We start from the raw sequence: 14,980 nt of genomic DNA on the forward strand, positions 1-14,980 counted from the left end.
GGTGTGAAGCCACCATCTGACACTGTAAACACAGGAGGTAGAGCCCTAAAGATGCGGAGCTGTCAAGGTGGGGACTTGTAAATCTCAAGCTCAAGAGTCTGAAAGACAAGAAGCTTGATGTTTTTCGTCCATTCCTTTGGTATTTTAAATCCCCTCAGATGCTACCTACGGCTGTAGTCATGACAAAACATTCAGAACCAGACAGGCTTCTTGGCTGTCAGTATTACCTTAAATGCTTTAGCACATAGGAACAAGTTACATTCTGCACAAACAGGCTTAATTTTTTGAGACATCAGTGATCACTCCTTAAGCTTTTGCTGACCACAGTCCATACTGCTATGGTTGGCATTAGGGACACTTCAGCAAGCAAAATCCTGCTACATAATAACAACTGAAAAAGCTGCAAGTTGGAACCAGAAACAGATCACTGATGCATTTAGGTGCTAGAATAGCCACAAAGAAATTGATTTTTAATATAAGACAGTCAGACCTATGTGTACATACACATAACACAATATTTATAATAAAACAGCCAAACAGGAGGGCTCAGATTGCATAAGCGGAGCAGAAGTAAGTGTTGTCTTCTCTTCCTAAATGCTCTTGTTTTCACATTAACGTCTTCCATCTGTTTGGGATCTGACCTCAGCAGCTCAGCCGGACGTATTCATCTTCTTGCCCATGATGTTCCCATATAAGGTGATCTCTCTTCGCCCGTGGAGCACGATTTTGATTTGCTCAGGTTTCGTTCCACTCTGATTTGCTGGCCTCTATGGTCGAGCTCTCTCACAGTTTTGCACAGCAGTCATCCACACAGCAGTAGCTATAAAGGGAGGAGAAAGTCAGGAGGGAGTAATGAAGCCATGCCTGCAGATCTAAAGAGCTCTGGATAGTTTATTTACAGGCTCCATTCTCTTTCTTCTGCCCGTTGCCTCTGCCTTTTCAATAAGCAGCTTCCATAAGCCTTTCCCAAGCAACATAACATAAGCCCTGTGCAGAGAACTGGATGGAACTATAGGGCTGAACTGTTATTATAACTCTCATGTCATTAGGAAACTGCTTGAAACTCTCTATCACTCTCCATGCAAACTAACTTGGGAATTTGGAAAATGCCCCCAGAATTATACAACAAATATATGTGAACACTGGCCTTTGATTCTGTGAGACTTGGTCCACATACCACCTCACCCCAACTAAGCTAACTTAAGACAAGTTAAACATCAAACAAATATCTCATCTGCTTTCTGTAATATCTACCTAAGGCTGCACTGAAAGCTATCATCTCTTTTATGGCTGTGAAGATTCTGTTGCGATACAGAGGTCAAGACACTGAGCTAAACCTTAATTGTTTAAGCAGTAAGTTTGCAAATTCAGACACCACTACAGACTGTAAATATCAAGCAGCAGGTGGGCAGCCTGGAGTAGCAGTATGGCTACTTTGGACTGCACATACAAGTTACACAAAACTGTTGGAAGAAAGGATCATGAAAACATACTTTAAGGACGACACAGGATCCCCGACACTTTCCCCAAGTTGGGAAGTCCCATAGAACTGGGCTGTGATGTAAGATTTTGCTCTTGCCTTCAATCAGTTGAGCTTTCAAACAGGCCAGCAAGCCAGAGCTCAGCCAGTCCAGTTCTAACATCTGGTCAGAGGCCTTCCCCAAGAGTCAGAACAATCAGACTTTATGGGTTTCCACCACAACAGAGTGAAACAATCTCACCATCTTTTTCCCTTATTATCTTGGCATTTTCTAAAGTTTTCAGACATCTTTCCTGTTCTTTATCTGTTGCCTCTTTAACATTATAGAGACATGAGAAGAGGGGAATGGTCCTTTGCTTCTTGGAAGGTGTGGGGACTGAAATAGTCTCATGTAAAGGAGAATCTCAGAGCAGCACCCTCCCACTGCACCCAGCACAGATCCCTCTCCATCCTCAGCACTGTGGGCACAATCACTCTCTCCTCTGCACCAAGGTCTGAAGAAAAGATGTGTATCAGTACTTTCAGAAAGTGTTTCTCTAGCATTAAGTGGTGGACCCACATCCACCACTTCCTATTACCTATTCATGTGGTCTGCGGGGAGCAGATCTGGCCCCCAACATCTCCACAGGAAATACTGTTTCCATTTGCTCTCTCTGTGTATTCTATAGGCTCAAAATACTCATCAGAAGAAAAGCGTAATTGATACCAGAAAAGCACGTCAAGAGAAAGTAGATCTCTTCTGTGAACTTGTAGGTAAATACGATTCCTAAAGGTCAGTATACAGACTGAAAGCACAAAGGAAACATGATCTGGTTTTAAAGTTCAAATCCAAGAGTCAGGAGACTTGGATTATGTTCCTGGCTCTACCACAGCTTTCACGCACAATCACAAGCAACCCATCCATCCCCTCTGGAACTTAGTTTAGCCAGTTAAAAGCTAGGACACCAATGCAGTGTCACTTTTCAGGCTTTCTGTGAAGACCAGCAAATTAGTATTTTATGAAGTGTTTTCTGTTCCTCTGAAAGAAAAAAGGAGGTAACCTAAGATAGACACAGTGCTTAGAATTGCAAAGTATTACATTTACGATTGCTATTTACTGAGTCAAATTCTGCAGTGATTTACAACCTGTGCATTTCAATTGGCACCAATTTAATATGACTCACTGCATATTTTAATCCATCATCTGTGGACTCACGTGGGATTCTAAGACTATCCAAGAAGCTAATTGCAATAGCAGGGGCTCCAAAATCCATCTATTTAAGGCCTAAGCATGGGGTTTGAAGGATCTGCAACACATAACTTGCAGATTGAGAGATACCCGTTTCATCAACAAGTTTAACTTTAATATATAGTCTATCTTTGATTTGTCTGGTATTTTTGAAGCTCCTGTCCTTGTTTCAGATTTAGCATAGCTAGCAGTACATATTTATGGCTACTTTGAGGCACGCTGACAACTGATGTTCAACCCAGGGGACATGAATTTGCCATTTGCCCCTAATGAAGCCTGGGCACAGGAGTGGCATTCCTGCTTCACAAGGATCCTCTGTGCATTTTTCCATTTCAAAGAAATGAAGTAACCATTCACCTGATATGTACATCAGCCACACTTTACATCTCTTTATGCTGTCAAAGACTGCCAGAAATCTTAATTGGGTAACTGCATCAATCTGTTTGTACATCTCCTACACATGCGACAACAGCCTCCCTCTTAAGAAACTGCAAAGCTAAGTATATACTTTAAAAAGTGAATCTCAAACCTATTTCTGCCGTTCCTTGCAACAAGAGCACTTGTGCTGTGAAGAAGCCCCACGAGAGACTTGGCCTACAGAGCGTACGCCCCAGCGTCACCTCCAGCGACCACAGCCGTGCTTCCCACAGGCCAGAGCAGCTCAACCCTCCCGGTGCCCAGCGATGGTGCTGCCCCTACCCCTGCCGCCTCACACCACGCCGCCTGGCAGGGCCTGCTGCTGTGGCATCGCCACCAGCTGCCCTCCCCAGTCAGGAGCTGGGGATAAAAAACTCAATTCCTGCCCAATTCGGGGCGGGATGGGGAGAGACTGAGCTTCCCAGCGCCCCGCCGGGCTGGCAGTGAGGCGCGGCGGGAAGGCCTCCCGGTGCGGCCTACTCCGCGTTGTCTCCTCTGAGGCCCCAGCCGGCTGCGAGGGCAGCGAAACAAGCGAGGAGAGGGCAGGGATCGGCCTTCCACCGGGACAACCCGTCCCGTCCCGTCCCGTCCCGTCCCGTCCCGTCCCGTCCCGTCCCGTCCCGCCGGGGCGGCCGCTCCTCCCCACAGACCGCCCCCGCCCCGCCCCGCCCCGCCCCGCCCCGCCCCGCCGCCGCTCTGCGCATGCGCGGACACCTCCTCGCCTGGGCCCCTTTCCAGCCGCTCGCGCGCGTTGGCAGAAGGGCGCGGTAGCGTCGGAAGTGACGCCATCGCCCTGGCCTGGCAACCGTTACCAGGGTAACCGGGAGGCGCGCGCGGGAGGGCCCGGGCGGGGGGGGCGAAGGACGGGGCTGCCCCGTCGCCTCAGGGCGCTGCGCCTCGAGCGGGGGTGGCCCCCGACGGGCCCGGCTGGCGGTAGCGGCCTGGTCGCCTCCCCCCGCTGGCTTCTGTGAGGGGCCGGACCTTCCTCCGTAGGCCGCGGGGTGCCCCCACCGGGGCTGAGGGGGCGGCCGGGCTGGGCCCCGCCGAGCCCGGTGCCAGCTCACCGCCTCTGGGCTGCTGTGGACCTCGCTGAGGTGGTGCCTTCAGCCGCCCTCCCGGCAGCCCCCAGCTCCCTCTCCCTGCCGAGGCCTCGTGACATCTGTTCTGTCTTTTCTGCAGAGGTTTTTCCAGGACACGATCATGAGTGAGCAAATCCAGTTCATTGTTGAGAAGCTCAATCAGGAGCCCTTCAGGAAGAACTACAATTTAATCACATTTGACTCCTTAGAGTCAATGCAGCTGTTGCAGCTGCTCAATGATGTTCTGGGGGAGATTGACCCAAAGGTAAGGAAAGCAATTGGAGGTGCTTTCCTCCAAATAATTGCAAACATCTTAAATGGGCTTGACACAGAAATTTGCTTTTCTTCAGGTCTGGCTGTGTATAATCTTGTGGCATGTTTGGTTTACCAAAATAGCTTGTATGAATCTTCCCGGAAATAAATGCACCTGGCAAGAATCCTTTCTGTCTATACATCTGTGTGGTTTTGGCAAACCAGGAAATGTTTCTTGGGCCAGGGACCCTGGATCCCTGTCCCCCAGAGACTGATGACTATATTTTTCCTTAGGAATCAGGATACAGATCTTAACTTGGTTCCTACTGACAACCGCTCTGTTGTTAAGTCAAAGGTCAGGTTGTCTTGCACACATACACAGGGCAAGAACTGATCAAGAACTGAACCTCATGATTTATCTGATGCAATACATATTGAATCCCTCTCCTTTGAGGCTACCAAAAACGTGTGTAAGATCGGAAGGGATTGTTCATACATCTGGGATGCAGATATGTGTACCTTGCTGTGCAGGGATATCTGACTTCCTTGGTGGAAGTAATCAGTTTGTCTGCATAGATGAGGTCCCATGAGCAGGGAGAATGTATACTGAGAATAAATTTACCTGAATACACATGTTGGAGAAAAATTCGTTAGAAGAGAATGGAAGTTTGATGATAAAAAGGATGTTATGTGTGAAGCATCTCACTTCAGTGACATAATCATGTGATAAATGGATAAAGTAATTCTATTAGTGTTGCTAGTTAATTAACATGACTTGGACAAACAGTGGTTAATTAATTTTATTTTTTTAAAACTATTTAGCATGCTGTTGACATTAGAGAGGAGCTGCCGGAACAAACAGCTAAAAGAATGTTGAGTCTTCTTGGTATCCTTAAATACAAACCTCCAGGAAGTATATCAGACTTGTAAGTATCTTTTTGTCTACACATCACAGTAAAACATCTTTTACAGCTGATGCGGTAACGACCTTGAATTCAGTAGTTGCATGTATTTTTGACCTCCAGCATCCCAGTGGGGTATGTTTAACGCCTTGCAGAGAGCTGCTCCCTTGTCCCTATAGAGTAATGGTGTAGGGGCTGCCGGCAGAAGGCTCCCGCGGGTGTAGGCTGCCCTCGGGCCCTGCTGCAGCAGCTGCTATTGCGGAGCCAGCCAGGAGAGGGTGCCGCACGACTGGAAGGGTCGGTCCCTTCCCCATCCCTCAGACCAGCCGCCCGAGGCTGGATTGCACCCTCCTGCGCCAGGTTATAACCCAGAAAACCCCCACTCTTCCCACATTGCCTTTATTCCCGAAGAATATCGCTGAAAAGGAAGAGTCATTGTTGCTGGCTTTAGCCTTTCGATGTGTTATGGGGTTTTTATCTGTCTCAAGGTAATTGGGGTCATAAATAGCAAACTGGCATCACGAGTGTTTTTTCTTTTAACAGCATTAAGAAAATCATTAGGCAAGTGGAGAGGGAATGTCAAAATACTGCAAATTGTGTGTTTCAAGCCAGTGTTCTTTGAGATTTATTGGTATTTTCTTTTTGTTGTTTTTGTATAGGAGTGCATTTCGTCAAGGGTTAGTGACTGGAAGCAAACCCGTAATTCATCCTGTATTACATTGGCTTCTTCAGAGGACCAATGAGCTCAAGAAAAGAGCTTACCTGGCACGTTTCTTGGTAAAATTGGAAGTGCCAGCAGAGTTCCTACAGGATGACACTGTGGCTGACATCAACAAACAGGTACCATTTTTCATGACTGCCAACATTTTACATTAATTAATTGCCAGTAGGAAGAGGGATAAATGAATCGGGGAGTTATGTTGAAATACATGTTCAAGTGAGCTTTAATAGCATGTTGGAATCAAGGGTGAGCAAAAATTTGTAATAAGAAATATGTCTTGACCACCTTTCTTCCAGTAACCCTGAAAGTGTCTATTAATAAGTAGCATTGAATTAAAAGTTTTTAAGCCCGTTAGGTACTGGGTGCTAAATAATGTTCAGAGCCATGTTGGCCAAAACAGATTTTTGTTTTTAATTTTTAAACACCTTTTTTTTTCCCTTTTGAACTATGACATGGATATTTTTAACTTTATAAATCACCACTTCAAACTAGTCCGGCAAATGTTCCGACCAAAAGCCAATGTCTCCTAATTATCAATTGATTGTATAGTATTTAGCACCTAATATTTGTATTAGCTTTATCCCACTTCTGCTTCAACCATTTATTTTTTTGTGAATAAGTAAAAAATGTCTTTTTCCTGGACTGACATTCCTACTCATTATGTTCCCACTTCTTTTGTGAGCATTAAATGTTGATTTTAGATAGTCAAGAGTGGGTGGGTTTGAAATGTAGATAAAGTGAGCCAAAGTTATGTTTTTAGATCTGTATTATCTGAGGTACATATTTACCTAATTTTTATCCAGTTTTCTATGCCTTTTGTTATGTATAATGACTTGCAAAATCATGGTGGTTTTGAATGTTTGTAACAGAGAACTCGATTTATTAACTGTGCACCAGCAAAGCTGTATAGTCTGACTGAAGCTTGACTAAGCCTTTTATTTTTTTGTTACCACTAACAATATTGGATTTATAACTTGGAATAACCAAGCAGAAGTAGCAAAGAGAGAAAGGAATGCAGATTGTATGTTTTTTCAGTATGTCACAGTCTTAATATGTATAAATATCCAGGTCCATTATTTCCATTATGTAAAATGTATTCCTTTTTGGGATTACAGCAATATAGCCATCTTATTAAACTAATACCCTGCTGATTAATTCAAAACAGAATCTGGGGTAATGCACTGCCTTAATGTAATTTAACATTACAATGCAGATATTTAGGTACTAATGAATTAAAGAATTTAGCCTAAATTATTTAGATATACAGGCCTGCAATAGTGTCTTTTAAGAGAAACATTTTGAATATGAGAGTTTGGAAATCTTAGAACATGCTCAAGTTTTATGGGTGTCTAGAATTGAGCTCAGATGTAATTTTATAAATTATTGAAACAAGATACTCAGAATACTTGCCACCTTCCCAATCGCATTATGGTTCAGACATCCGGTTGGCTGCAGTATATAATTTAAGTAGTAAGCAACTTCAGGTGTAAATCTCGCTGTCCAGTCTTCAGTGAGTTGCCCCCAGGTGCCAGGAATTTTTTTTTCCACTGTAGGAACCTGGGTGTTCTTTGGTCATTTGAGTGTGTTGCTTATTTTGGGTGCACATGGGGTAGCTGCAGCTTTTATTCAGTGAAAGTGAGAAACCTTCCCTTCGTTATGGTCTGGCAAACTGTGCTATGCCCTTGTTTGAATCTTGCCCCAGTCTTGAAATTTTGTGTCCCGATAAGGAACAGATTTACCGAACTCCCCTTTTGAAAGAGGTAGGGAATCCACGCAAGGGAAAGCTGTTGGACATCAGCAATCATGAACACAGTTGCTCAGAGACTACCTGCTATTTTGTTATTTAACTTCTATAACGCATAAGTGATATAATGCAGGCCAGTTGCGTTTCTACTCCTAGTTTTTTGTAATTCATTCTTTGTTGTCCAGTGTGTGCATACCTTAGCATACCCTCATTTGCCATTTAATCAAGCTCTTTCTCTATTATTTTATCTTCTTCTCAGTAGCCATTTTATTGCTGTTTTTTTGAATTCATTCCAGCTTGTCAGTGTGTGCCCGATATTGAAATGACCAGGAATGAACAGAGCATTCTAGATGCTGGTTCCCCAGGGGTTTATAGAATAGAATTGCTGCTTCACTGCTCGGGGATATGATGCCTTTGTTTGAGCTGGCCTTTGCTGTTGCCATTTTGTGTTCAACATTCATATCAATTGCTCTTTCCGGGAAGTAAGAAATGACTTGATATTCTCTTTTTAGATTTTTCCATCTCATTAAATGACTGTTTCTGTGGAGATTATCTTTCCTTCCATCTCAGCTTGCATTTCTCCAAGTTGAATCTAAATTTATTTCCTATCCATATTTCTAAACTCTTTCTGTCCCCTGTTATTTCTCTACCCACACAGACTTTCACACTGCCTCTCAGTTTAAGATTACTGGTGGGCAATGTACTGGTGTGGAAGTAGCGCACTGTCTACTTCTTTCTAACTACCGAACTACATCTATCAATCTCTGTAAGATACTGAGGGCATGATTACGCAATGTGTCAAAACTATTTCTTACGTGTTAAGTCAGGTGTGTTCTTGGACTGCTTTGCTGGATTGAAGCTCAGTGCTCTATAAATTCAAGCCCCATTGCTTCGATCAAGCATGTTGTTAGCTCAAGCTCTTCCTTTTTGGGCTGATAAATTTATGTATGTGATATACACCGATTTGTAGTAAGAGAGAATAATTTGTTAATATATTTCAGATAACATCTTACCTTCATGTTTTGAAAATACACTATGTATTACAAGGGAAGAGGTGAAAACAGTGAAGAAATTGTGATACTTCTTAGCGCACCTTCAAATGGAAGATAATTCACTGTGATTTTTTTTTTATTTTTCCTTTATAAATTGACAAGCTTTTGTGATGAAAAAATGCCTTTAATTCTTCTTCTTATGATATTTCTGTTTCTATATTTACTGTCTTAGTAGTAAAGCAACATGTTGATCTGAAAATCCTTAGACACAGAGCTCATTCTGCATGGTTTTTATTTCATTTTATAGTATGAAGAACTGATGGAAGCATTTAAAAACCTACATAAGGAGTGCGAGCAGCTCAAAACATCTGGTTTATCTACTGCAGAAATAAGAAGGGTAAAAAAAATCTGACAAAATCACTCAACTTTTGTTTAGGTTTTTTTTTGAATGTCAGTTCTATTTTTGTTGGTTTTGTGGATTCATTGCAGTGTATAAGTTGTAGAGGTTAGAGCTGGTAGGCACTGAAGCTGCCTTTTTGAAACTGTTCTCTGTTGGCAAACAGATTAGAAAGTCCTCGCTTGTGCTTAGAACTGAGCTTTCTGAAGCAGATTGGGAAGCAAGGCTGCCAAGACTGTTCAGCATGATTTTCCAATATTAGAACTCCTTTTCCTGTGAATGCAGACTGATACAAAGCCTTTTGCTTTAATGATATAGGGTAATAATTTCAGAGGATGTTGAATGAATTAAGAGCTTTAGTCAACAAAAATGGTGATCCTGTGTGACTAAGGTGTTAAGTAAAGATATTTGCCCTCTTTCAGCAAAATATTTAAGCGCGGTACAGCTTTCCAGTAAGACATATGGACAAGATAAGAAAATGTTGAGATAAGGCCTAAATTTGGAGAATTTATTTCCCTTTCTCTCATAACCATCAATCTCTGGAATCCTGCTGTAGTAAGATAAGATTAAAGGAGAATAATAATCGGATATGTGTTTTAGCACTAGAAAGTGTTTCTTTTAACACAATTTTAATGCAAAAAGTGGCAGCAAACATCACTCATATGCAACTTCATGCAAAATTATCTGCCAGGAAGTGGGTAATGATGGTAACATTAAGAACATATGTTTGACTGCATCAGATGTTGAATTCATGCTGATTTTTGCTTGGTTGTTTCTGTTTGTTTGGCTTTATTTTAGAGAAATCCACCTGCTTTTCTTTTAAATGTTCACACTAATATTCAAGGATGCAGATGAAGGAATGTTAGCATAAAGAGAGTGGGAACTGTGGGGGAAGTAAGAGAGAGAAGAGAGAGTGAAATCCAGGATGTTCTGATCATAGATCAATAAAATTATAACCGCTTCAGTGTATTCAGAGAATTCTGATTTTCGTGTTTATTTGAACAGAATTTAGTCCAATCCATATTATATTGTAAATAAATTAACACTTCTTTATTTTTTTTTCTGCTTTTTAGGACATCAGTGCAATGGAAGAGGAGAAAGATCAACTCATCAAAAGAGTAGAGCGTCTTAAGAAGAGGGTAATAAGAGAAGTAACGCTGTTACATTTCAGTGTCATAATCCTTGGCTTGCAACTCTGATTTAGGAATGCAAACAAGGATTAAGATAAACGTACTGTATGTCTAGGAAGGAATCGAATAACTAATTGACCCACAGGGAATCTCCCTAGGCGTTAGTCCAGAGCTTTTAAGAATTCTGAGTCCAGTACTTTGCTGTCATTTCTGAGTAGTAACATGTATGGAAAGGAAGTGCTAAGTGGGCTTGTGAGACATATGATCTCTTTAATGTATTTCTCAACTATCTGACAGTAACATGCACTATTTATCCACTTGCTGTAGGTGGAGACAGTACAAAATCATCAACGAATGCTTGAAATAGCAAGACAACTTCGCTTAGAAAAAGAGAGAGAAGAGTCTTTGGCTCAACAGAAACAAGAACAAAAAAATCAGGTACTGACATAGGAGCGTACCTGTTAAAATAAATAGTTGTTATTTGTTTGGGAATCATGCATTTGAAAAGTACATCAGGAACAACAGTACAGAGCTTCTCCCAACACCAGAAAACTAAATCCCATTTAAAATATCTATGTACATTTTAAGGGAAGAGGCTTGACCCTGCAAGTTTTGAAACCTCATTCAAGGTACTTGGCTGCTCCAGCTGCCTCTGACATCATCATTTACCAGTCCCAGGAAATGTTCCATGACTTACTGTTGTAGCACTCAAAGAGAATTCTTTATATTTATGGTAGTGAGCAAATCTTTCCTTAGTTTGATTTGTATCTCTGTGCATCTGCACTAAGATTTCAGGGTCTGAGTAACACAGCGAGTACCTCGGCTTTTCACTGGGTGGGGGAATATGTTTTCAGGAGCAACCTTGGGATTTTGCTCCCTGAGTTTGACAAAGATGATGTCCTAGGAAGCACTGGAAGCAGTTGACATCTGAATATAAGGGTAGGTTTTATTCCTGAGCTATGTTGTCAAAACCAGATACTTTAATAACATCCAGTGCCATACTGTTACATCATCTCACCAAATTCTGTAGCGTGACCTTCAACACTGTATTAAAAGGGGAAAAAACCCCGAGATTTCTAGTATTGCAGTCTGTATCTGGATGTGGAATTAATGTGTATCAGTAGGCTTTCAAGCTGTTGGGTCTTTGCTTGAACCTGAGTGAGATCACAAGTAAAATGAATGCGATGTCCAGCTAATTCCAGTTCTTAGTACACGTCTCTCCAAATCACAAAAATGCTAATGAACAGGGGGGTGTTTGGCAACAAGCTTTCCAGTGCGCTCTCAAGTTGGACAGTGGATTGCTGTGACAACTCCGCTGCAGTGAAGAACTGCAGTATAAGGGTAGTTACCTGCTGCAATCCTGATTCTAGCTATTTTTTTTGTTGTTCTGATGTTCAAGCCACTCATATTTTTGGTTGAAAATTGTTTAATGAATTTCTGCCGTAGAGAAAATATCACTTGGGAGTATAAGAATACTTTCCTTAATTAACACTGGAGGATATCAAGTAAACCCAGGCCAATTGTTGAAAATTTGTTTTGGCACATTCTCTTGTGAAACAGATAATCACCAGATGCTTACAGCTACCATTTTTTATATTTGGGATTCTTTTTGATACTCTTTTGTTTTAGTTGTTTAAATATGCATTTCAAAGGATTGTACTTATGTGTGTCCAATTCTCTCTCAAAAGTTGTTCCATGCAGAGCAGAGACTACAAAGAGCACAGCTCCAGCTGAAAGAGATGCATCATGCAGTAGTGGATTCAAAACCTGAAAGTAAGTAGTAATCTATAAAAGCTGGGGGTTTATGCTTCTCTGTTAGAAATTAAATCAAAACTGGATGGCTGTCAGTAATATTGTAGTGCCAAAAAGCATATGGGAACTTAAGAGAATCTGAAGAAAGAAATAACTCGTGTTCTAAAGGCACATGCTGGAGATCCTAAGCCTGATGATGCCATATTTTTGAGGTCCACTTTTTTAAAAATCTTAAAACACTTGAATACTAACCATAATACTCTGCAAGAAAGAAACAGTTGGAATTACAGACGGTTGGAAAAAGCAGAAACCTCTTACTAAATCAGAAGTTTGTCTTTTCTAAGGTTTTATGCCTTTTGTATTTGTAATTGGGCATTGGTGAAATACTGCTTCTTCAAAATTTTCTCAGTGTACATACAAATACATTGAATGCTATGTTTTTATTCAGTGTAGGCTTGTTTTTCTAGTTACCTTCTATAAAATACTTTGTTTGAAAAGCTTTAAGGCCTGTTTCTTTTTGTAGTGCAGTTATGTTGTAGTTTTGTATGGTACCAAAAATAAAGCTACTTCCTAATTAAGCTTTTTTAATTGAGCATGGATTATATATATACACAAACCCTTATATGTGATAATGTTTCTAAGTATATATACGAGATATATCTATATATTGAAGCTTATTTATATATGAATAAATCTGTTTACATATGAAAATACTTTGTTCTCATTATACAACTAGCTCATTTGAGTTGTATGTTGCTGTGTTGTATTAATATAGTGAGATTGCCTCTCCTCGTTTTCAGTGGTATCTCAGTCTGCAAATAACCTCAGCAAAATAAATTATACTACTTGTGGAGCAAGTTAGTACTCTATGATCATTTATAAAACGAGCAGGTGGGAAGGAATTGCAGGTACTAGATAAGCACATAACTAGCTGTCTCGAAGGCTACAATTTGACAGCCTCTAGGTTTGTGATGATTTAATCACTTTGAAAGAAATGTAACGCGGATTAGCCTGGCAGTTTGACAACAGAACTGGGAGTCAGTTTAGGGTTCAGTGTTTCAGATGTATGTGATCTTTGGCAAATCGCTTAAGCCCTTTTGGTTTTTCTCTTGCAGTTGGTTGTTAATAACACATCACAGGATTGATAGAGGTTTTATGTGCTGTTCATACAGGCATTGGGATTGATTTATAGGGGAATACTTTGCTGTATATGAGGTAGTGTGAAGGTGTAAGACTCAGAATGGTCCTTTTCACAGGGCTTTTCCAGCTGCATTCTAACTTGCTGTGGTAAAAAAAAAAAAAGCCATAGAACGATTATTATATGTATAAATTACTTCTAAAATGATAGAATCTGACTATTTATTGATTTAAACTTAGTAAAGTAAGTCATTGTCCTGCTCTTCCAAGTACATTTAATATTCCTGTTGCCTTGGCAGCTGTTTTGAATTAGAGAATATTTTTCAGTCACCACCACATTGTGTTGTCATTACTTTGTAATTTTACTTTAATTTTTTTACGACGCTCATCAGCTGCTGAACCACAAATGGAACTAAAAGAGTATCTGAACTGTCTTCTTTACTCGAAGGGACCTGCAGTGGATTTTATAACTGTTCCATTTTTGCAGTAGCTATTGGAGAGTTTATACAGCAAAGCTGTGTCAACATTTCTATTTCAGTTCCTGGGTTTTTTTTAAGGCCAATGGAAACTTGATGAGTTCAGTTCACAGAAGCAAAGGTAACATAATAAAAAGCCAGTAAATGTGTCATTTAATCATTGAGATGAAAATAAAGATAAAGTTAACATTTAATTTCCTTATCTTGAGTCCTGCTTGCAGGGGAAAAGAAAGTGTTTAGATGTTCTGAAGAAAAACTTGGAGTCATTACTTAAAGAAAACTTGTGTTGAAATTTTGCCCAAACAAAGACTTCAGGCCTTAGCTTTGTAATTGCTTTTCCCCATAGTAGTTACAAAGACACTGCCTGTAGTAGCAGTTACAGAATGCCAACTGTGTGTTTTAAATAATTGAAATTAGGTGACCACAGTGCACTGCATAGGATTCCATTTATTTTAAAAGCTTTGTTGGTCTACAGTTAGCACAATTTATTTTATTTTAAAAATTCCCTTTGGCTACAGTTTGGTACCTCAGCTGCCTACTCGTATCAGTAGAGCTTGTATGCTGACAATTCAACGGCTGGTTGGTAGGTGTGGATTTTCACTGGAAGTTACTTTCCTTTTAAAATAATTTTCTTCTATTTTTAATACTTCAGGTGTTTTTATTTCCAGAGCAAGTTAAAATGATAAAAGTTGTTAGTGAGTGGAAGCATTTTTGTTTGTCTTACGGGTGCAAACTGCTTTGATTACTTCATCTTACAATTAATTTAGGATAAAGAAATGTAAAGGAACTCTTTAAGTAATGCAACTAGCGCGTATTCATGAGTATCATTAACATGCAGTTAGCATCAGCCTGCTTTAGCTGTGCCAGGAAAATACAGCTTATGGTTAGTAGGTTTTTAACACTTAGAAATAATAATATTTAGAAGACTTTGTATTGTATCATGAAAAGCAGTTGATTGTTATGAGATGTTTTGTAGACCAAAATTGGTCATACTGGTTTCCACAGTACACTCCTTTCCTGTTTATTAACTTCAGTACGTTGTCTACCTACAGAGAGGCAGTTGCTGCTGGTAGCACTAAGTAACATGAATTTGCTGTTTCTGGGGGTTTTTGTGTTGTTGTTCTGAATATGAATAGTATTTTTATTAACACTGACCAGTAGAGTTTGAATAATCTAGCTCATGCTTTCTCAGCACGATTGCCATCTTTTTGCTTTGAATATCTCTGCTGGCACAAACACAAATTGTTAATGCCAAGAAACAAAATGAATTACT

The 14,980-nt window shown here is 40.6% G+C and overlaps 1 protein-coding gene and 1 long non-coding RNA gene across 5 annotated transcripts in view; one reads left to right on the forward strand and one right to left on the reverse strand.

Annotated features, from left to right (window-relative positions):
* Positions 1-435: 435 nt before the first annotated feature.
* Positions 436-3,701, reverse strand: LOC141931656 (uncharacterized). The gene is made up of 2 exons (XR_012625636.1): positions 3,238-3,701; positions 436-820 (listed from the first exon to the last, which is right to left on the reverse strand). It is a non-coding gene; the product is annotated as an uncharacterized LOC141931656 (long non-coding RNA).
* A 151-nt stretch (positions 3,702-3,852) lies between these two features.
* Positions 3,853-14,980, forward strand: part of IFT81 (intraflagellar transport 81) — a 45,938-nt gene continuing 34,810 nt past the window's right edge. For 2 of the 4 annotated variants that reach the window (XR_012625605.1, XM_074843807.1), the window contains exons 1-8: positions 3,853-3,941; positions 4,305-4,469; positions 5,279-5,382; positions 6,018-6,198; positions 9,123-9,212; positions 10,286-10,351; positions 10,670-10,780; positions 12,031-12,115. Coding sequence is in view for 3 of the 4 variants with exons in the window: in XM_074843807.1 (XP_074699908.1) it covers positions 4,326-4,469; positions 5,279-5,382; positions 6,018-6,198; positions 9,123-9,212; positions 10,286-10,351; positions 10,670-10,780; positions 12,031-12,115 (781 nt within the window). In the remaining variant the exon portion in view is untranslated. Of the gene's footprint in view, positions 3,942-3,979; positions 4,220-4,304; positions 4,470-5,278; positions 5,383-5,772; positions 5,847-6,017; positions 6,199-9,122; positions 9,213-10,285; positions 10,352-10,669; positions 10,781-12,030; positions 12,116-14,980 lie in introns of those variants that run through there. The other 2 variants (XM_074843808.1, XM_074843809.1) reach the window with 2 other exon arrangements.

This window comes from Strix aluco, chromosome 18, assembly GCF_031877795.1.
Source record: "Strix aluco isolate bStrAlu1 chromosome 18, bStrAlu1.hap1, whole genome shotgun sequence".
NCBI lineage: Eukaryota > Metazoa > Chordata > Aves > Strigiformes > Strigidae > Strix > Strix aluco.